General features: G+C 38.4%; 1 protein-coding gene across 5 annotated transcripts in view; it reads left to right on the plus strand.

Annotated features, from left to right (window-relative positions):
• PREX2 (phosphatidylinositol-3,4,5-trisphosphate dependent Rac exchange factor 2) overlaps positions 1-22588 on the plus strand; it is a 297237-nt gene that overhangs the window by 235860 nt on the left and 38789 nt on the right. For all 5 annotated transcript variants that reach the window (XR_009253713.1, XR_009253712.1, XR_009253711.1 and 2 more), the window contains 2 exons: positions 18231-18297; positions 18561-18751. Coding sequence is in view for 2 of the 5 variants with exons in the window: in XM_058699768.1 (XP_058555751.1) it covers positions 18231-18297; positions 18561-18751 (258 nt within the window). In the remaining 3 variants the exon portion in view is untranslated. The remainder of the gene's footprint in view (positions 1-18230; positions 18298-18560; positions 18752-22588) is intronic.

Below are 22588 nucleotides of genomic sequence, written 5' to 3' on the forward strand. Positions count from 1 at the left end.
GTGGACAAGATGGCAGAACACTTATAAACACCTTCAATGATAGTAATAGAAGCAGGAACTTTTTATACACTGCGTAATTAAAAACTAAATGGAAAGTATGGCATTCAGCTCTGCCTTACTACAATCTTGAATGCTACCAGATTCTTTAGGCAGGTAGTAAAGGCTTGCTGGTAAAGCCATTCTTGTTATTCTGCAATCAAAAATAGAATTTTTGAGTGAAATTGTGATTTCCCCATATTCAATGTTTTTATGTATACTTTGAACAACACTGCATATACTGATATTTAAAGCTTTTAATGTGAGAAATGAGCTAGTTTCTTGCTTAGTAACTAATCTAGGTTGGAATGTCAGTGTAGTTTGCAGGGGAAGATGTACACCTAAACTCTTTCTCCGCCTGTTTTAATACTCACACAGTAGAAGAAAACCAATCTCGCAGAGATATGCTGATGGAAAGAGAAGACAAGATTTAAGAGGAATTTCTTAACAAAAATCCAATGAAATTGTATTGTCTGTATCATCTGTAAATTATGGATAAATATTACCAATTTTATTTTTCTGATTTAATGTTAAACCATCATTTTGATTAATAATTATAATAACCATAGAGATGACAAGTTTTGAATAAAAACAAATTCCTGCATTTGTTTTCAATTTTTATACACTTTTGGTTCATAGTTGACAACCTAACCTTCAAATGGCACTTAATGCTGTGTGCCCATACTGTGCATGACTGTTTTGTGACTCACAGCACATGTGACTTACTGCACTGGTCTGTAACCTAGTCAATATAACAAATGCTCTTGAATGCTTTGGGTGTTGAGACAATGTAAATTGTTATACAATTTCTAAATTTTTGCTGACAGATTCTTAAGTCTGCAGACCACATTTCGAGTGGCACTGAGCTAGAGTACATAGGCTGGGATTTAAAATAATTACTAGTGTAGGATATAGCTTTTGCCTTTCAAAAGCTCCCTAAGCAAGGTTGAGAACTGGAAAGTGAGCTGAGGGCAGATTCTGAAGGAGGGAGAGCAAGCTTGCCTTGTGTCTGGGTGAAGAAATGTCATTGAAAACAAGATGGGGACAGGTCAGCACTATAGTAGAGAAGCAGATGTAGGAAGAGCTGGCATTAGGAGTTTCTGTTTTCCCACACAGAAAGCTTGCTGGAGTCAGGTTCTTCAGACCGTTAACAGGGAAAGAAAGTCAAGGTTACACGTAATGCATACCAGAATGCAGGTTTCCTGAGGGAACTTGTTAATGACTGTATCCCTAAAGCATGGAACATTGATTTATACCCAAATAGTTGTTCAAAGAATATTTGTTGAAGTAATTGAATGAAAGTATTGATAACACATTCTTATGTCCAGAAAACCAAGTGTAGGATTAGTATTTTGCTTTGTTTTGTTCTGTTTTTTACTCTCAAGTCCCTTATTGCCACAAGGATTTCAGGAGGTTTAAGGAGATTTCCAGTAGTTTATCAACAATAAATCTTTAAGTTTCATATCATTTACCCCTTCTCTTCTAATACAGCATAGCAGATCCATGACAAATAAGGGATAAGACCCTCTCTCTCTCTCTTTCTCTCTCCCTCCCTCCCTCCCTTCCCTCTGTCCTTTGTCTGTCTGCTTCTCTATCTCCTCCTTTCCTTCTTTACCCTCTTTTCTTTTCTTTTTTCTATCCCTTTATTTTTCTTTCATTTATTCATTCATTCATTCAACTACTGTTTAGATCTTCTCAGTAATCTCCCAACTGCCATTTTTCATGCCTTCCCCCGTCTCCAGAGGATTAAATAGCTTTTTACAGACTTAAGTTCCATGATCTCAATAGACTACTCTTTTTTTTTTTTTTTGCACTCTTAAGATTCTCCTTATGCCTTAAAACCCTTAATTCCCTTTGTCCTAATGCTGACTAACGTGCTAAAACTTTTTAGGTCACTTAGCACACTGGACTGTAATTACCTGTTTATTGTCCTCTTTCAAACATAGGTTCTTTGCAGGTGAATAATTGTCTTCTTTTTACCCTTCTATCCACAGTACCAACTTTTTATTTGTTTATTGAACAAATGAACAAATACACAAATTGGGAGTTTAGAAGTGTGCTGATTTGAGGTCTCTTAGATGAGAAAAGATGACCCAGGAGAGTGTTCAGAGCAAGAATGGTGAGATGGAAGAGAAATCAGATTCTGGTGGAGTAGGTAAGAAAGAGAAGCCCATGGGGGAAGCAGAAGAGGCTAGCATGGGGCGCCTGGGTGGCTTGGTCGGTTAAGCGTCCGACTTCGGCTCAGGTCATGATCTCGCGGTCCGTGAGTTCGAGCCCCGCGTCGGGCTCTGTGCTGACAGCGCAGAGCCTGGAGCCTGCTTCAGATTCTGTGTCTCCCTCTCTCTCTGCCCCTCCCCTATTCATGCTCTGTCTCTCTCTGTCTCAAAGATGAATAAACGTTAAAAAAAATATATTTAAAAAAAAAAAAGAAGAGGCTAGCGTAAGTGAGTGTGTGAAAACAAACAAAGCACCTGGCCCATTCAGAAGTCTTAGTGGATAGAGAATTGGAAAAGGTGAGGGTGACCGAGAGCACTGTATGTAAGAAGAGATTCAGAAAACAATGCCTGGGAAATGTCCACTGGATTTGGCCAGTGTAGAGTGATTGGCATAGACGTCATTAGGGAGAATGGTTTGAGGAGGGTGGTGCATGGAGGTCTGGCTGCAATCTGCTGGGGGGAGTGGGTTGAAGATTTGGAAGTGGGATTAGCAAATTAGACTTCTTTGGGAGAAATTTAAATGGAAGAGGAGGGAGATTATCAGACAGTATCTAAAAGATACAGAGTCAGCGCAAATTTATTTACTTCTCATTAGTTCATCCAGTTAAGAATGAAATTTGATCAAACTTATCCTTTGTGGGAAGGACTCAGTAGTGCATGATATTATTCCTTGTTAATCAATACTTATTCTCATTTACCCTTAAATTCTGTGTTTACTGCTTCATTTAACAAATTTTTACTGAGCAACTGCTTTGAGTCCGGCAGTGTTTTAGGTTGGTGGAGGGCATAAGTGAAATATGATGTAGTCCATCCCCTCATGGAGGTTATATTCAATTCCAAATAGTGCTTTAAAACTTACCTTTGATCTGTTTTCTCATCTGAAGAATGAAATTACCAAAAGACAGTCCCAAGGGAGCTTTAATTAGTTAATGCGTTTTGACTTACCATATTCTGCTAATGACATCTAATTTCTTTATATCCATATTTCTAGTTCTATTAAATTTTCCCTGCCCTTCCCTCTGAAGCAGATGTCTACAGTTATTTATAAGATGAGACTCATTTCTGAATAGTTGTCTGCCTTAATGTCTTAGAAGACAGTGACAGTTCCACACTGCTTCAGCTGATTTTAATTAAGCACTTGGAACGTTTAAGATAGGGCGGTGACCTCATTGGTCCTTTTCATACAATTATCTCTTTCCAATTATAAGTAAGGTTCAAAAGCAAAATAGTGAGAGTGTATGTATTTTTTGTGACGGAGGACATTTATTATGGTTGGCAATTTTTTTATTGACCAATAGCTACCATTCATGATGGATGGTTTCCAATTCTTTTTGACACAGTTTTTTTTCTTTAAAGAAGGCACATTCTCCTTGGAAATGGTCTAGAGCTGTCATTTGTCCATGAATTTAGGAAATTTAATTTAGGAAACTTAAGAAGTTTATTTATTATGCTAAAACATATTGAATACTCACAGTTGTAGGTGTTACTGTATAAGTTAATCGAATAATAAAGATAACCTGTACATTGTCTTTATCTTCAAGGTGCTTATAGATTGGGGGGAAAGAAACATGTAAACAAATCCTTGCCCTACAGAACAGTGGATACTGATGTTAAGGAATGTACCAGGTGATAGGGAAATGGAAGAGCCTCTGATTCTGAAGATACTTTGGGAGATTGAGACAGGAGGTGATACTGAAGATGGGTCTTAAAGAATAAATAATAGTGGGAAGTGATGCCAGCAAGATGATGGTATTGCAGTTTCCAGTGTTCCTCCACTTACAGAAACATTAATTTGAACAACTATCCATGAACATAAATATCTTCTTCACAGGAGCAAAAGATTATGTGTAAGGGCTTATAGCACCTGGGTGGAGCATGGGAAGTAAGAAAATATGCATTGACGATGGTAAGAAAGACAGTTTCACATTACTCCTATTACCCTGACTAGTCCAGCATGAAGAGAAACACACTCCCCGTGGGGAAAGAAGAGTGCAGTGAGCACCCAACTTCACTATAGACCCCAGAATCAGGCCTACCTACATCAGTGCCTGGTCAACCCCTATAACCCCAGACTCCAGGTTGGCTCCTGTGGAACCAGGAACCAAACCAGTCCCTGAGGACCCAAGCACAAAGCCTATCCACCTACTGACCAAGGTATCAGACCTGTTATAGACTTCACCAGATACCTGGTCTCAACCCCATAATCTCTGGATTGGCTAGCTGGTAAAAAGGTTTCCCTGGTGGAGCCAGTCCATGAAGACTGAAAGAGTTACCTACAACCTACATCTTCAAATGCACAGACACCAACACAAGACCACAGGGGTCATGAATAGTCAAGGAAGAATGGCACCACCAAAGTAAACTAATAAAGCTTTAATAATAGCAGACTTTATTAGTAAACTAATAAACTAATAAAACTGACCCTAAATGATGGAGATCTATAAAATTTTGGACAAAGAATTCCTAATAGTTCTCTTAGGGAAATTCAGTGAACCACGATACAAGGAAACACAGACAACTAAATGAAATTAGGAAAACAATGCATGAACAAAATAAGATGTTCAAAAAATAGATAGAAACCATTAAAAAAATCCTAGAGTTGAAGAATACAATGAATAAACTGTGGGATTTAATACGGGGCTCCAACAGCAGATTCAACCAAGCAGAAGAAAAAAATCTGTGCTCAAAGATAGGATATTTGAAATTATCCAGTTAGAGGAACCAAAAAAAAAAACAAAAAATGAAAAAGAGTGAAGAGAGCCTACATGAATTATGAGATAGCATTAAAAGACACAGCCTTCTGTTACTAGTGATTCCAGAAGAAAAAGAGATGGAGAAAAGGGCAGAAAGTTTTTCTAAAGACAGGATTGCTGAGAACTTCCCAAATCTGGGGAGACATTTGGGCATCCAAGGTTATGAAGTTTATAGGTCCCCCCAAATTTTCAACCCCAAAAGATCTTCTCCTAGACACATAATGACTAAATTGTCTAAAATCAAAGACAAAAGTTTTAAAACAGCAAGAGAAAAAATGTTCCTCACATACAAGAGAATCTCCCATAAGGCAATCAGTGGATTTCTCAGCAGAGACCTTGCAGGCCAGAACAGAATGGGATGAACTGGAGGACATTATGCTAAGTGAAATAGGTCAAAGAGAATTGCAATATGTCTCACTTATGTGTGGAATCTGGAAGGAGGAGAAGGGGAAGAGGAAGGAGTTTTACTAATTGAAACAGAGTAGATCGGTTACAGAGGACGGGGTTGGGGGGAGGGCAGGGCAAACTGTAAGATATTGGTCAGAAGGTACAAATTTGCTATTATTTAGGACAAATAAGCGAAGAGATGTATGGGCATGTGTCTGTACTTCATAATACTGTCTTGAACAATGAAAATATGCTAAGAGTAAATTTTAGATGCATTCATCACACACACAAAAATGGCAACTGAGGAGATATGTTAATTACCTTGAATGTAGTAATCATTTCATTATGTATATGTATATCAGATCATCATAGCATATGTCTTAAGTGTATAATTTTTATTTAAAAATTTTAAAGAATGAATAATTATTATGATGTTAGCTAACACTGAGTGAATGGCTATGTTAAGTACTATACTAAGGGCCTTGATTTTTACAAAATAAAGGGAAGCACAGCTTTTTTTTTATAGGTTCTAGTGTAAAAGTATAAAAGCTACCTGTGAATCTCTTTCTCTTGATCATAGTTGTCTCTCACCTTCTGAAGAGGGATTGTTAAACACCCTTCCTCTAAGTTCCAATGAGCGTTAAATACTTTTCTTTAAGTCTTGTGCTTCAGTGTTAATTGAGATGTAGCCTAGTATTTATGAGCTTAAAAAGAAACTTTCCTGCCAAGAATCCTTCTTAAAATGTGCATAATAATTATTTTATTTTTAAAATTAAGATATTTAATATATTTATTTTCTTCTATTAAGTCACATATATATTTGGCTGTTTAAATAGTATGGTAACTCCCAACTCCTTTATAGCTGGAATGAAATAAAGTTCATGTATCAGATGCAGGCTTTGTGTTAGGCACTGTCTTAGGTTATGGGATTAAATTGTTTTTTCTCAAGTTAACGTACAGTGTAATAGTAGTTTCAGGTGTAGAATTTAGTGCTATTCAACACTTACATACAATACCCGGTATTCATCAGGAGTGCCCTCCTTAATCCCCATCACTTATTTAACCCATCTCCCCACCTACTTCCCCTCTGGTAACCATCACTTTGTTCTCTATAGTTAAGAATCTCTTTCTTGGTTTTCCTGTCTTCCCTCCATGCTCGTTTGTTTTGTTTCTTAAATTTCCACATTATAAAACTCAACACCCAAAAAACAAGTAATCTAGTTAAGAAATGGGCAGAAGACATGAATAGACATTTTTCCAAAGAAGACATACAAATGGCCAATAGACACATGAAAAGATGGTGAGGGGTGTTTGGGTGAGGGAAGATATAGTCTGTCAAGCATCTGACTCCTGATTTTGGCTCAGGTCTTGGTCTCACCATTCATAGGATTGAGTCCAGGGTCAGGCTTCACTCTGATATCGTGGAGCTCGAGTGGGATATTCTCTCTCTCTCTCTCTCTCTCTCTCTTCCCCCCTCCCCCACCTCTCCCCCTTGGCCCCTCCCCCACTCGTGTGCACATGCTCTCTCACTCTCTATCTCAAAATAAATCCAAAAAAACTTTTTTTAAAAAGATACTCAACATCACTCATCAGGGAAATACAGATCAAAGCTACAATGAGACATCACCTCACACCAGTCAGAATGGCTAAAATCAACAACACAGGAAACACATGTTGGCGAGGATGTTAATTAAGAAGCATGTAAGAATAGTTACACTATTGGTGGGAATGCAAACTGGTGCAGTCACTCTGGAAAACAGTATGGAGGTTCCTCAGACAGTTAAAAATAGAACTCCCCTGTGATCTAGCAATTGCACTAGTAGGTATTTACCCAAAGGATACAAAAACACTAATTTGAAGGGGCACATGCATGCCAATGTTTATAGCAGCATTATCAACAATAGCCAAATTATGGAAAGAGCCCAAACGTCCATCGACTGATGAAGGGATTCTCTGTCTCCTGAGAGTATGCAGTTTAGCAAAGATGACAGAATGAGTGTGACTCTGGTCTCGTATAATGAGATAAATTTGTTTCAGTTGGGGAGTTCTCAAGAAGATGTCATATTTGAGCAGGGTTTTGAAAGATCAGCAGAATTTTCAAGCAGATGAGTGAGAGGGGATTCTAGGCACGGGATCATATGAGAGAAGAAGAAGAAGAATACGAGAGAAAAATTTCCTGGGGGTGGCTGGTGTGTTGGGGGAATCCAGCATGATCATGGCAGGACAAAGAGGGCAATAGGAGATGGGAAGGGAAATCTTGGTAGATTGTTAGGAGAGTCCTTGAAGGCCCAAATTGTAGACTTTGTGTACCAGGGAAATCTGAATGACTTTAAGCAGGGTAATGAAATGTTCGTCTCCGCTTTAGAAAGGTAATTTTGAAGGCCGACTGGAGTCATATAAGGAATGTAGAGAAGGATATGGAGGAGAAGCCGATCTGTCAACTTAATGTTAGTTGAGCCTTTTATGGCTTTAAACCTAAATAGACTTATGATTTTAAACCTAAAAATTATCCTTCAGTATGAAGGTGCCAAACTTTCTTGAGACTTAACTGTTACCAAATTAAACAGTTAGTTTAAAAATAGAAATATTACTTGACTTTACTGTTTTTCTTGGGTGTACTAGATGTTTTTTTCTAATATGGTTCTATTCTTCTAAACTTTATTCTTGGAAAGGCCCGTTTTTTAGGCTTTGCTTTTTCTGTCTTATTTCCACAGAAATTATGTTCTGTAGTAGGAGAGCATGGTATTGCTGTTGGAAAATATATACATTTGCGCATATATTAATAGTAGGCGTGCCTGTGGTGATATATATGTGTTGCAGGTGTGAGAAAGAAATGGCCCCCTAGAAGACTCCTGTAAGGAGGAACAAAAATCAGAATGGAGTAAAGAAGTAAAGCAAAGGAAAAGAGTGATAGGAAGTTACCAACAACAATAAAGACTGGCAGGGATATCTCCACTACCATAATTCTCTTTTCAGAGCATCAGAGAAGTCTCAGAGAAATCCTTTTTTTTAACATGGGAACGTCTTGCCCTGTGTGGTCACATAGACTTTTTTGTTAGCCTTCCAGGATTTTTTTTTTCCAACACTCAAGTAGAAATGAAGCTGTTAATTGATACCAGGCAGTTCTATAAGGACTGTAACCTTAGGTGTTCCATTTTTTTTTTTAATTTTTTTTTAACGTTTATTTATTTTTGAGACAGAGAGAGACAGAGCATGAACAGGGGAGGAGCAGAGAGAGAGGGAGACACAGAATCGGAAACAGGCTCCAGGCTCTGAGCCATCAGCCCAGAGCCTGACGCGGGGCTCGAACTCACGGACCACGAGATCCTGACCTGAGCTGAAGTCGGACGCTTAACCGACCGAGCCACCCAGGCGCCCCAGGTGTTCCATTTTTGACAAGGCAGAAGACAGATTTATCCAGGAGAATCCAAATTTATCTCATTATTCAGGATTTCTCTTCATGTAACTTTTAGTAAACCACCTTTCAGAAAAGTCAGGGCTAATGCTTGTGACCATGAAAGGTGGATAGGATAGAGGTACAAATTAATGTTCTCCCACTCTACTTATCCTATATTTTTTTAAAAATTTTTTTTTCAACGTTTTTTATTTATTTTTGGGACAGAGAGAGACAGAGCATGAACGGGGGAGGGGCAGAGAGAGAGGGAGACACAGAATCGGAAACAGGCTCCAGGCTCCGAGCCATCAGCCCAGAGCCTGACGCAGGGCTCGAACTCACAGACCGCGAGATCGTGACCTGGCTGAAGTCGGACGCTTAACCGACTGTGCCACCCAGGCGCCTCTACTTATCCTATATTTTTTACCCATATGTGGGCACAGGTTGAACCTACCTGGTGATTTTTCATTTATACAAGAAATCAGTGTCTTTCAATAATATTTTCTGTAGAATTTTTTCCCTAATTTAAGTGCTATGGTAGACAAATGCAGCTTAACAGTAATACTCATTGGACACCCAGTCACAGCTGTAGTCAACTGCTGAGCTATTGTAATATTGATATATCTAACCATGCCTATGACTAATACCCATAATTGAGCAAATATTGTTATAGTTCCTTTTCAAAATGCAGAGTAACTGCTAAAATCCAAAAGCTACCATATACAGTTTAGAATATTTTAAGAGAGGACATGATATTACAAGAAGTATAGATGAGCCTGGCCAAGTGAGAAATTTTCATAAATTATTATAAATAAAGAATGATTTCATAAGCAATGATCTGGAGAAGAAACAATACTACAGAGAGCTGAGCTGAATACCGTAGTTGTTCCTCCTTATTTATAAAACGGCACTGGCTCTTATGCCTTAATCAGTCTCTCTTGGAAATTGAATATTCTCCAACATGCCCAGAAAAAGTGGGGGGGGGGGGGGTGGGGTGGAAATGGTGCCAGATGAGAAGAATGTCACTTTTGTCATTGATTTAACCTTTGTGTATTGCTTATGACAAACTTAATAGGTTTAAATATTTTACATCCAGCTGTTGCTATTTTCATTTTTTTCACACAAAGAGACAACCTGACCATCATTGAACCACCAGCCAGACCCTGTAGGGCTATGTCCTAATTCTTTACCCATTTGAGAAAGCACTTTCCTAATTTTTGTATTAGTATATTAACTTGAATAACTCTACATAACATCTAAGCATGCCCCAAATTCATTTTCTTTCTCTTGTGGCCAACATCAATTCCCTGTTTTCATTACATGGTCTTATTTTGTTTGTTTCAAACTTTTATTTAAATTCCATTTAGTTAACATATCGCGTCATGTTAGTTTCAGGAACAGAATTTAGTTACTCATCACTTACATACAACACCCAGTGCTCATCACAATAAGTGCATGGTCCTATTTTGAATGCTAAACCGTTGTTTCCATTTCTAGGATCTGTTGCAGCTCCAGATTCCCTAAATGTTCATATCTTAAGTGTCATGTATTTTTTTCATTTATTTTTACTTTTTTACCAGTAGTTAAGCGTGTGCTGTGTAGTGCTTCCCTCCACGGTTTAACAAATGACTTACAATTCTTTCGCTTGCCATGTAATTTCCTCCCAGTATGGATCCTGCCTACTTGTACAACATTCTCTCTCCCTACTCTACATGAACCTGCTCTCCAGCCAGATTGGCTCCATCCACTTCTATATCTGTTCTGCTCTTCATGGTGTGTTTCCTCCTTTGAAATGCTTTCCTATTTTGACCTGTCCAGAATCCCATTCATCTATCAGAGTGCAACTCTTATGCCATATCCTTATTTATATGGCCTTGCTTCTTCCTCATATGGATATATCCCAATAACTTTGTTTCACCTTTTAACTTACTTATCCATTCTACATTGCATTATAGATACCTGTGTACCTGTCTCCCCTATTAGATCGTATGAGAGAAATGCCTAAAATTAGTTTCACTGTAGATATTTGATTTGTATACATTTATACCACTATATAGTGTAACTTAGGACATTATCACCCTTTTCATTGGTATTTGATTCTATAGGGACTAAATGAAAAAAATATTATAATGTATCAGTTTTATATGGCAGAGTTAATCTACAAAGTTGACAACGAAGTCTGATGTGTGCCAGCACGAAAGGAAACTTACTATCCAGCCTGTATAATGTTGCAGCAACACTTTCAAAATGGTCTTAATAAGATTTGCTATACAAGACAAAGGACCATGACTTCATTCTTACTAAACTCAGAAGCGTAATAAACTATGGTCAGTTTGGGCATTAATCCAATTTTACCATTAACTTGCTCATAAATTTTGATTAAGGGGCATTGTAAGACTTGCATAATTAACGGAAGTGCATTAGAAATTTATTTCCTGTGAACAGTTTGTCATATTCTCAAAAATACTGAAGTTATGTGAATACCTGTAAACCTTAGGGATGGTAAAATATCTGGCCGAACACACTTTTTTTCTGATGGGGAATATCTAAAATTAGTTGTAGCCTCACGTTGAAATTTTTATCATAACAGTCGATTGAATTAAAATCTCTGTTGGCTATGTAAATTTCATACGAGTAACAAAGTGGCTATATTTCATAGTTATTTCCTCTAGACTTCATCAGCACATAAATTTATTTTATAATGATTTCTTGCTTTCTTTAATGTTCGATTAACAAATATTAACTATTCGTACAAGTTTGGATCAGTAAATACATTTAATGCTACATTTGTAGGAGCCATTTACCTTCTAAGAGTATTTTCAAGGGTGGAGTTATATCATTAAATGCTTTATCTGTTTTTGTCCTCCTATATAGCAACTTGAAAAAGATGAGATTGTTTCTGAATAAACTTTCACTTGATGTGGGCATTTATGCATTCTAAATCTATAAAAGTTATTTTTCTACTGGCTGTCTTCATAAAATATGTTTTTGTTGTTGTTAAGGATTTTGCTCCATTGAAAATTTTAAGGTTTCTGCCAAATGAATTAGAATCCACATATTCCTGCTCTTAACTGGCTGACCCAGTGACAAACTTTTTTTTTTTTTTTGGCGGAACATCTGTTTCCAAAAGTAGGAAGACTGTTCAGTGTGGCCAGCTGTAGTGGACGTTTCTGTAGTGAAGCTTTCCATAGGTTGTATTAATGATCTGTGGACTGCCTCTACAGGATAGTTTCTTTCCCAAACGATTCAAGGTACAGAGGAGCTGAAGTATCTACAACGAAGGTACCTGATTGAGCCATTTAAATGATAATCTTTTTTTAACCTAAAGATAGGCTCAGTTGATTAAGTGGCCAACTTCAGCTCAGGTCATGATCTCACAGTTCGTGAGTTCAAGCCCCACATTGGGCTCTGTGCTGACAGCTCAAAGGCTGGAACCTGCTTCAGATTCTGTGTCTCCCTCTCTCTCTGCTCCTCCCCAGCTCACACTCTGTCTCTGTCTCTGTCTGTCTCTCTCTCAATGATAAATAAGACATTAAAACATTTTAAAAAAGAAAGGTTCTTTTCTGTTTAGACTTGAACCTCTACTTGTGTCCTGATCATGGAATTATATAATTCCAAGTACCTACCTGAATTTTCACTTTTTATAAGTATCAGAAAATATTTTAGATGGCCTTCAGGAAAAGCAGGAAGTTCTGGCCTTACTTTTATTCCTTGTTGTGCCTTAAAAATTCTCCAAGAGGGGTGCCTGGGTGGCTCACTTGGTTAAATGTCCAACTTTGGCTCAGGTCAGCTTGTGAGTTTGAGCCCCACATTGGGCTCTGTGCTGAGAGCTCAGAGCCTGGAGCCTGCTTCAGATTCTGTGTCTCCCTCTCTCTGCCCCTTCCTCAGCTCACACTCTGTCTCTGTCTCTCTCAAAAATAAATAAACATTTAAAAAAAATTTTTGAATGCTCCAGGAGATGCCTCCCACTGTGCACTTGAATAATAGTTATTACTCTTGAGTCCTCTTTGGTTACCACAGTACTGAGTACTTATGTATTGATTAATATTCAACATTATGCTATATAAATGTTAGACATTTTTAATATATGTTGTAAAAATGAGGTACTTGAGACCCTGGAAGGCTAAATAATTTGTCCATGAACTTGTGTATGTGTACTCTTTTTAACTGCATTACTTTCTCTACTAAGCACACTTGAGGAAAGGCATGAGGACATCTGGTCAAGGTATCTCTGGTTTCTGGCATTAAAGTACCACCTTATTCCAAGCATGTAGCAATGCTAGATAAAATACAAAGTCAGAATGTAAAAGTCACAGCTGAGCTCATAATTTATCATGTCAGTGGCCCACAAATCAAAGGAAAATGTAAGTGATGAGGAGTTGTAAGCTGTGCTGAGGCCTCTGGCTTGCTGGCCTCTGAGGGGGTTGTGGGGGGACCAGTACAACTTCTTCAGGGTAATGAGGGGTTAAAGTCGTTCTACACTAGATGGAGATCCAGAGCCATCCTCGCAGTCTGAAACCAGGACATAGAGAAGGACTCGTTTGCTGCTGAGTAAGAGTCAGAAATCTGCCCACTACCTGAGACTATAGTTTTTGATGCCAGGAGAGGCTTATGATGGCAAGGAGAACGTGACACAGCTGGTAAACTGGGAATTGAACCAGGTCACTCACTGGTTCAATGATGTGACCGGAAATAATCCAGATGTCAGCACAGTAATACTCACATTGCCAGCATGAAACTGATCGTACATGGGTGGTTCTGGGTACAAAATGAGTTGTAAGAGAAAGATAATAACAGGGGATGGAGCTGTATCAAAAAATTAAATGAAACTAAAAAAATCTTCCCACTTCAAATGCACTTGCAAAACAAAATTCCAAAGCACAAATCCTAACACTAGGAAAGAGCCAATGAATTTGACCGTCAAAAATAAATTTGACTAGAAGAAATTAAAATATTGAAACAGGCTAGGAAAACATATTTTTAATTCTCAAAATATAAACAAAGGATTGCCATCCATAAAAAAAGGTATAAAACCCTGAAATCAAAATAGTTCAATTATCTATTTATTTACAAATTCTTATTAAGATCATACTATGTTCCATAGAGTCTTATGGGTGCCAGAGATACAGGAATGAACCAAATAAGTTTGTTTATGTTATTTATTTATTTATTTATTTATTTATTTATTTATTTATTTTGAGTAGGGGAGGAGCAGAGAAAGAGGGAGAGAGAGAATCCCAAGCAAGCTCCCATCTGTCAGCACAGAACCCAATGAGGGGCTCGATCTCACAAACCATGAGATCATGACCTGTGCCAAAATCAAGAGTTAGGTGCTTAAACCGAGCCACCCACGTACCCCAGTTTATTTATTTATTTTGAGGGGGGTGGCGAGAGAGAGAGAGAGCACATGTGTGCATCTGCGCGCACAAGTGGGGGAGGGGCAGAGAGAGAGTATACCAAGTAGGCTCCACGCTATCAGCACAGAGTCTGATGCCAGGCTTGAGCCCAGGAGCCTTGAGATCATGACTTGCATCAAAATCAAGAGTGGGACATTAAATTACCTGAGCCACCCAGGTGCCCCTGAACCAAAGTAAATAAAATCCATATCCACATAGAGAATTTATATTCTCGTAGGGAGTTTACCTATTAGTGGTAAGAATGAAATAAGGATAGACAGAATTCTTGGAAGTGGGAGATAGTCATTGAAATAAAATTCCCAGTAGAAAGGATAATCTCTAGACTTGAAAATGACAGAATTTTTCATTTGGAAGAGCGTACTTAGGAAATCACCTAAAATGCAATAATGGGAACAATAAGATTTTTAAAGTGTGTGTGTGTGTGTGTGTGTGTGTGTGTGTGTGTGTGTGTGGAGAGAGAGAGAGAGAAAGAGAACACATCAGATCATCAGATTACGTGAAGAAATAATAGCTTAGATTATTTTATTTATTTATTTTTTAACGTTTATTTATTTTTGAGACAGAGAGAGACAGAGCATGAACGGGGGAGGGTCAGAGAGAGGGAGACACAGAATCTGAAACAGGCTCCAGGCTCTGAGCTGTCAGCACAGAGCCCGACGCGGGGCTCGAACTCATGGACCGGGAGATCATGACCTGAGCCAAAGTCGGCCGCTTAACCGACCTGAGCCACCCAGGCGCCCCGCTTAGGTTATTTTAGAATTGAAGACAAGACTCCTCAAGTTGAAAGGACACTCTGAGAACCTTATCTGGATAAGTAACAATAAATCACTGCCTAAACACTTTGTGGTAAAACTTTAGAACATCCAGGTTGAAAAAAAAATCTAAACCAATCAGAAAAAAATGTATAGACTAGCCCCAAAGCAAAGAAAACTAGACTGAGAGCAGACACCAAGAGCAGTATTGAGGGGGGAAGTGTACTGTAATTTGGATTCTAGAATTTAATGACAACATATACCACTGACACACTGATCAAACATATTAATAGAATATCCAGCTTTTAAAACTGAATATTTTGGGGGGCATCTGGATGAGTCACTCAGTTAAGCGTCCGACTTCAGGTTAAGTCATGATCTCGCGGCTCATGAGTTTGAGCTGTGGGTCGAACTCTATGCTGATAGCATAGAGCCTGGAGCCTGCTTCAGATTCTGTGTCTTCCTCTCTCTGCCTCTCTCTCTCTCTCTTTCTCTCTCTCTCAAAAATAAATAAACATTTAAAAAACTGAGTATTTTTGATGAAGCAAGCCTAGAAAAAGTAATAACTAATTTCTGTGTTAAAAAAAAAAGTAAGACTACACAAAGGAATGAAATAGCAACATGCAATAAAAGAAGACTATAAATGGCCAGCAAATACATGCAAATTGAAAATAAAAATACCAAAGGTTGAAATTTTAATAACATCAGTGTGAACAAGGATGTGGAAGAATGATCACAGATATTCTTTGGTACCTCCACTTGGGCAAGTATGTGGGTGACCTCATAAAGCATGAAAGTGGTAAATGCCAGCTTCTGGGTAGTGTTTACCTTCGGGAGGGAGAGTTTGGAAAAAGAGTGGGACTGGAGAAGGGTGAGCAACAGGGGCTCACCCATATCTGTAATATTTTATTTTTTTAAAAGGTGAAGCAAAAGTTCCAAGTACCAGGATCTGTTAAAGCATGGTGGCGCATACATGGGTTTTATAGTATTAGCCTACATATGTACCTGTGTAATTGCAATGAAAGGATACTCAGAACTTTCAGGAGAACATGAATGTTTATGCACGACAGTAAGGTTTATAAATAGCCAATCTTCTGGTAATGAGCCCAGTTGAAACCCAAAGTCTTTATCAAGGTCTATAAAGCCCTACAGAGTCTGCCCCTCTGACCTCTTTCAGTTGCTCATTCAGTCTAACCTAACTCCATCCCCATTGTGTGGTTTTGGACCTCACACAAGTCAGACTCGTTACCTCTTCTCATACCAGCAATACTCTTATATTATTGTTATCTCTTTCTGATACTGGGGAAAATCTAGAAAATTTAAAAATATCTCCATACATTTGATTTTGCTATTGATCCAATGCTGTTAGTAGATATTGACTCAACCAGCTAAATGGAACTGTATTTGCTTGGCCCTTGATGGATGTTCCTGTTTGCAGTGGTTCATGCCACCATAATTCAGTCATTGGATGCAAACACTGCATGGGGTCACTGGAGTCCCCATACTCCTGGCAGCATCATGTGCTCAGGAGCAACAGGTAGCTGTGGGATTTAGGCTGAGGCAGTAATTTTCCGTGGAGTCGTGTACTCTTTTCCACCATATTGCTTTTTCCACCAAGCACACTTGGGGAAAGGCATGGGAACATCTGATCAAGATATCTCTTTGCGTTCCAGCTTTGAGGCACCATCTTTGTTCCAAGATGGTATGTGGAAATCTCCTAGGAGTTCAAAGTGAATTATAATGAATAACAACTAAGTTTGGATCTGGAACTGTTTTAAAATTTTTGTTATTGTTTGGATTTGTATGTGAGAGATGAATAAACTAATTCACAGTATGAATGAGCATAATTTTCATTTTGGAAGTTATTCTTAACGTTTTGTAGTTTAAAGTATAAAACTTGATTAATGCATGCTACTTTATCTTTAAAAGACAAAAATAAACGTCACTGCTAGCTACAGTGGTCATTGGAATGGCTGTGCATGTGTGTGTGTGCGTGTGCGTGTGTCTGTGTCTGCATGCACATGTGTGCATAGTGGGACTCTGGTCATTAAGTTCTCTCTCACTGATTTTTCCCACTACAACGCATGCATTTGATAATAATCTGCCAGTATTTTGAAGTTCTAAAAGGTGCTCCACAACATCACTCTAATCAGTTTTATTTCAGTATCTTGTTGGACAATCATTCTAATACTATGGAACTTATTTTGGTATGTCAATATTAAGCGCTCAAATCTTGAAAATAATTCCACCTCATCAAAAATAGATAGTAGATTAACTATAGCTTAAATGTATCCTGTCTTCATGGGTCATTTCCTTACAACTTCAGTTTAGTATTGAGCCAAGAGCTGAGCAAACGCAGCAATAATTCTTTGGAAATTGAGCTTAATTATTGCAGGCCACTAGGATTCAACTTCATGTATTAGAATACTTGTTGCCATATTGCATTCTGGTGACAGAAAGAACAAGTGTATCCTCAAAGAGGGTCTAATTCCCAATTTGAGCATAGTTAGTGGGTGAAAGAATTCAACTCAATATTCTGTTTAAAATTATGGTTTTGAGTATTGCTTTTATAATCTTGCTCAGTAAGTGAAAACTAGATAATGTTCTCCAGTAGTCACAAGAAAATACATTTCTTCAGCTTTTTTTTTTAACGTTTATTTATTTTTGAGACAGAGAGAGACAGAGCATGAACAGGGGAGGGGCAGAGAGAGAGGGAGACACAGAATCTGAAACAGGCTCCAGGCTCCGAGCAGTCAGCACAGAGCCTGACGCGGGGCTCGAACTCACGGACCGGACCGCGAGATCATGACCTGAGCCGAAGTCGGACGCTCAACCGACCGAGCCACCCAGGCACCCCCATTTCTTCAGCTTTTGTAATAATATTAATTATTGAAGTATTGAACGTGTTAACGAGCACTTTGTGCTATATACTGTTCTAAGCATTTTATTTGCATTCACTTATTTAATCTTCTAAGCAGGCTTGTGAAGTAGAAGCTAATGTCATCCCTAAATTACAGAAGAGGAAATGGAAGCACACACAAATTAAGTAATCTCTCTGAGGCCATACGATACGTAATGGAGCTGGTGGTGGTGGCTTCAGTCATTTTTTCTGAATGGAAGATTATGGACTTTTTTTTGCCATCCTGCCCATCCTAGTTTCAACACTTATTTATTTATTCATTTGTCTTTAACAGGACGTCAGCGAAACTTGCATACCTTCATGCATTTTAATTTTTCTAACAATAAATGACCATTTATTGTTTGGATTCTTACAGGGCGTTCTACTTGGACAAGTCAAATTCACCACCTAACTCCACATCCAAAGCTGCCTATGTAGATAAGGTAAAAATAGATGATTGCATTTATTGATGCTTTGCCATTTACACACCTTGCTTTTTAAAAAAGTTTTCTGCTGTTGTCTTCAACAATTTGTTCTTAAACAAATTATAAATACTTGTAGTCTCCAACTCTGTTACTGCCACAATGAAAATATTTTAGACTATTCGTTAAAAGTTAGAACAACTATGAATCATATGCCATCTAAAAGCATTTCTTCCTACTAAATGTGCTGGACTTTATGCCCATGACTTTTTTTTTTTCTGCAGCTAATGAGGCCTCTCAATGCTTTGGATGAACTTTATCGACTGGTAGCCTCGTTTATCAGATCCAAGCGCACGGCCGCCTGCGCAAACACAGCTTGCAGCGCCTCCGGGGTCGGTCTGCTGTCCGTGTCCTCGGAGCTGTGCAACAGGCTGGGGGCCTGCCACATCATCATGTGCAACAGCGGCGTGCACAGGTACGTGAACCACCCTGCCCTGCCTGCGGCTCTCATACTGAAGTTCGTTCATAGGTTCTTATTTCTATTTCGGTTACGTGAAATTATAACTGGAAACATGCAAAGGACTCAGATGTATTTGGAGTAAGATTTGGGAAATCAGGTCATTGTTACACAGTTTTTTCTGGCTTTAGTGATATTTTCAGTGACTGTTTATTCATATACATGAATGCAATCCCATATTTATATCACTGTATCATATCTGCCCAGATGCTCATCACCCTTGTGTTTATATTCTGAGATTTATACTTTAGGTACAAAGTTGTGCACCAATTCTGTTCACTGTAGGAACTTGCCTGGTAGGAGCGGGCCACTAGCTAACCAAAACTTTTTTCACTACAGTTGATGGACATTCCACTCTTCAGTGGTTTGGGTTTCTGTACCCAGTTGTTGTGAGATAGGCGATGCCTTGGGGTTACTACTGTCTTCCTACTTTGGGCAAAATTAAGTCCAGGAGCCCATACAATATGTGTTCCTGAAAATGGAATGGAAGATTTTACATGGGTCCAGTTCCAGTAGTTTGTCTTAGGCAGCTGTGCTCAGTCTGGGGCAGCCAAGGTGGGTTGATGATCTCATACAGTTGTATCAGCTGCAAAATGTGGGTGGAGGACCCCATGTCAAGTCCTTCTCCATAAGCATGTACTCCTCCTCTCTCATCTCGCCATCTTCACAAGGAGGCGAAACCGTGTAGTAAAAATAAAAATAAAGCAGAATTTGGTCCTCATTGTAATCTGAGTGGGCAAATAGTGTCCTGTCACCCATCATAGCCTCTTCTTAGAACTGGGCCAGTTGGATTTTGAGGATGGTGGTATTGTTTAGTCAGATATACCTGGTACTTTATGTATGCAAAGGGCTGCAGTGTTATGTCATAAAGTGGTGATGCTCATGTTAGAAACATAAATACAGCATGAACAGCCAATGACAAAAAATAATAAGGTATCATAAGAGAGCATAAGAAAAAATAACAAAAATAACAAACCTACATTGCAAGAAAATGTAAATGGCCTAGGAAAGTTACAGCTAAAAACTAAGATTCAGAAAGAAAACAGATGTTTGAGATGGGTAGACCTTTCCAGAGAAGGTGATAGTTGAACTAGGTTCTGATGGGTCCAGGTGAAGGGTAGAAAGTGGGAGAAAGATGATCTGAGACAGCAGGTTCTCATCTGTGAAATTCCATTTCAGTTTGGTGTACCTGAAATTCTAGTTTTCAAGTCCTACACAGTGTATTCTTTCTTATGATGTATGGCAAGACCTTTTTCCTCTGAAAGGAGCATTATATTCTGTGGTTGACAGAATACACAGAATTTCCTCCTTTATTTGAATGGCTGTGTACTTTGTGCTCTATTGCAAGCTTTAATAAGCTTAATTGAAAATATCATCTGCAACCAAATGAATAAAATATTACTTCATAATTTGTTTACTAGCAGCAAAGTGATCTCTCCCTTCTGATCAACTCATGTTCACTCCTTCTGTTCCCATTTATTCATTCATTCATTTATGTATTCATTATTCATTCACGCGGTAAATATGCACTGAGCACCAATTATGTGCCAGCACTGCTCTAGCTGCTGGGGATCTAGCATTGAAAAATTAAAGTTTCTACTCTCAAATAGTGTGCATTGTGTTGGGGGGAAACTGATGATTAGCAAACGAATATGTAATGGGGTAGATGGAAAAAATAGAAAAAAGACAGGAGTCAGAGAGGTAGAAGGTGTGACAGGATGGAAAGGATGAGTAGTCCCATCCAACAAGGGATTTCATCAAAGATTTGTATGGAATGAAAGAATGATTTATGCAAATATTTCCAAGAAAGAGCATTCGCTCCTAGGGAGCAACAATGCAAATGTGAGAGCTCATGTGGGAGTGTGCATAATGTGTTCAAGAAACTGCACAGAGGCTATGGTGGCCTCAACAAAGCGTCACCACCTTAGTTACTGATGTTCTTATGTTATCCTGGTGCAAGGTCATACGTAGTTGTTTGAGAACTTGATACACTATGACCCCAAAGGGGACACCTCAGACTTTGAAACTACAAGCCTATGTTACCTCCTCATTAATTTACTGAAAGTTAATTCAGTTAATTCTGCACTTAATCCTAGAATTATGACCAGGTTGTCCAAATTATTCTCTCTGCTATCCTGTGAGCAGTTTTAAAATTTGACTATTGTTACATGGGAGACATAGATTGATATCCCATAACTGTTTTATAAGTATCATATTCATTGATTGGGGTGTTAGGACCACAAGTAACACTGCAATTTCAAAGTGGTTTGACTTTTTCCATTTCTACTATTCAAAATAAATGTAGCTTTAGTTAGTTCATTTCAGAGTCATTTCCTGAGGTGTAGGCAAAAATACCCCATGGCAAATGCTGATTTAAAGTTGAAACTATTTGAAAATGGTACAGCTTTATTTTCCTATTATGCAGAATACAATGGGAGTTTAACATTATCTTTTAATCTTTCAATGAAGGCTATGCTTACACTTTTCATGACAATAAAATGTACTAATTTATATTAGATTTGGAAATCTCACATAAAGACTGTTCTTAAATTAATTCTTTAGTATTATAATTCAAATGGCTAGAGAGAAACCCAAGCACATCCACACCTGCACTCAACATTAAACATGGAGGTTTACCTTCAGGTTCTGACAAACAGGAGAAGTCCACAATGTGAAGCAGAATAAATGTTGCACCAACTATTTTTTTATCACTGACTTCTAAAATCGAGATGAGAGGGGCGCCTGGGTGGCGCAGTCGGTTAAGCGTCCGACTTCAGCCAGGTCACGATCTCGCAGTCCGTGAGTTCGAGCCCCGCGTCAGGCTCTGGGCTGATGGCTCGGAGCCTGGAGCCTGTTTCCGATTCTGTGTCTCCCTCTCTCTCTGCCCCTCCCCCGTTCATGCTCTGTCTCTCTCTGTCCCAAAAATAAATAAAAAACGTTGAAAAAAAAAATTAAAAAAAAAAATAAAATAAAATCGAGATGAGAAATGCACAGCAAGATGGTATCCACATCAGATAGTCAGTTTCCTGATTTTATTTACCAAATAGTAAAAGAATCTAAAGTCTTTTTAGAGTATTGAATTATACTTGAATTGTACTGCATATGTTTGATATTAAAGAGAAGAATGTAGGTTTTCAGAACAAAAAGGCAGATTTAATTAGCATTAGTGTCTAGATGTTTTAATGCCAACCTGAATCGGATGGCAGAGCTGCATTCAACAGTGAATGCGAGATTAGCGGGAAGAGAATTCAGAATGAATTATTAAAATCTTCTCATAGCGTTTAGCCTGGCTTTGTTTTTATTAAATTCTTTTCGCTAGGGTAATCCTTTGTGTGTATTACAATTCTACTGATGAACTTCCCTGCCCACACTCTTAACTATTCACTCATGTCAGTTCTCTTCATTGCTGCTGAATGGTGAGAGAAGAATAGGACTGTCTCTTCTTAAAAGCAGGTGTTTGCCTTTTAATCAATATCGACTGATGTTAAAAGGTAGTTTCATAAGTGAAAATGTTTTATAATTTCCTATCCTGATCAGCCTTTTTTCATTTTCACTTTGCATTCATCCGTTGCAACTTCCATCTAACGGCACACAATTGGAACATAGCTGTATTGGTCCATACAGCTTAACAATCTGCTTTATGCTCATAACAACTGTATCTGTGTCTTCAAAACGTATGCATAGACTTTTTCATTATCACTTTTATTTGTTACATAGTTAGTCCAGCCAGTTGCTCTCCCAGAGTTTACTAAACGATTAGGTGAGTGGTTTATCTTCTCGTCTATTGTGCATAAT

Source organism: Neofelis nebulosa, chromosome 14 (assembly GCF_028018385.1).
Source record: "Neofelis nebulosa isolate mNeoNeb1 chromosome 14, mNeoNeb1.pri, whole genome shotgun sequence".
Lineage (NCBI taxonomy): Eukaryota > Metazoa > Chordata > Mammalia > Carnivora > Felidae > Neofelis > Neofelis nebulosa.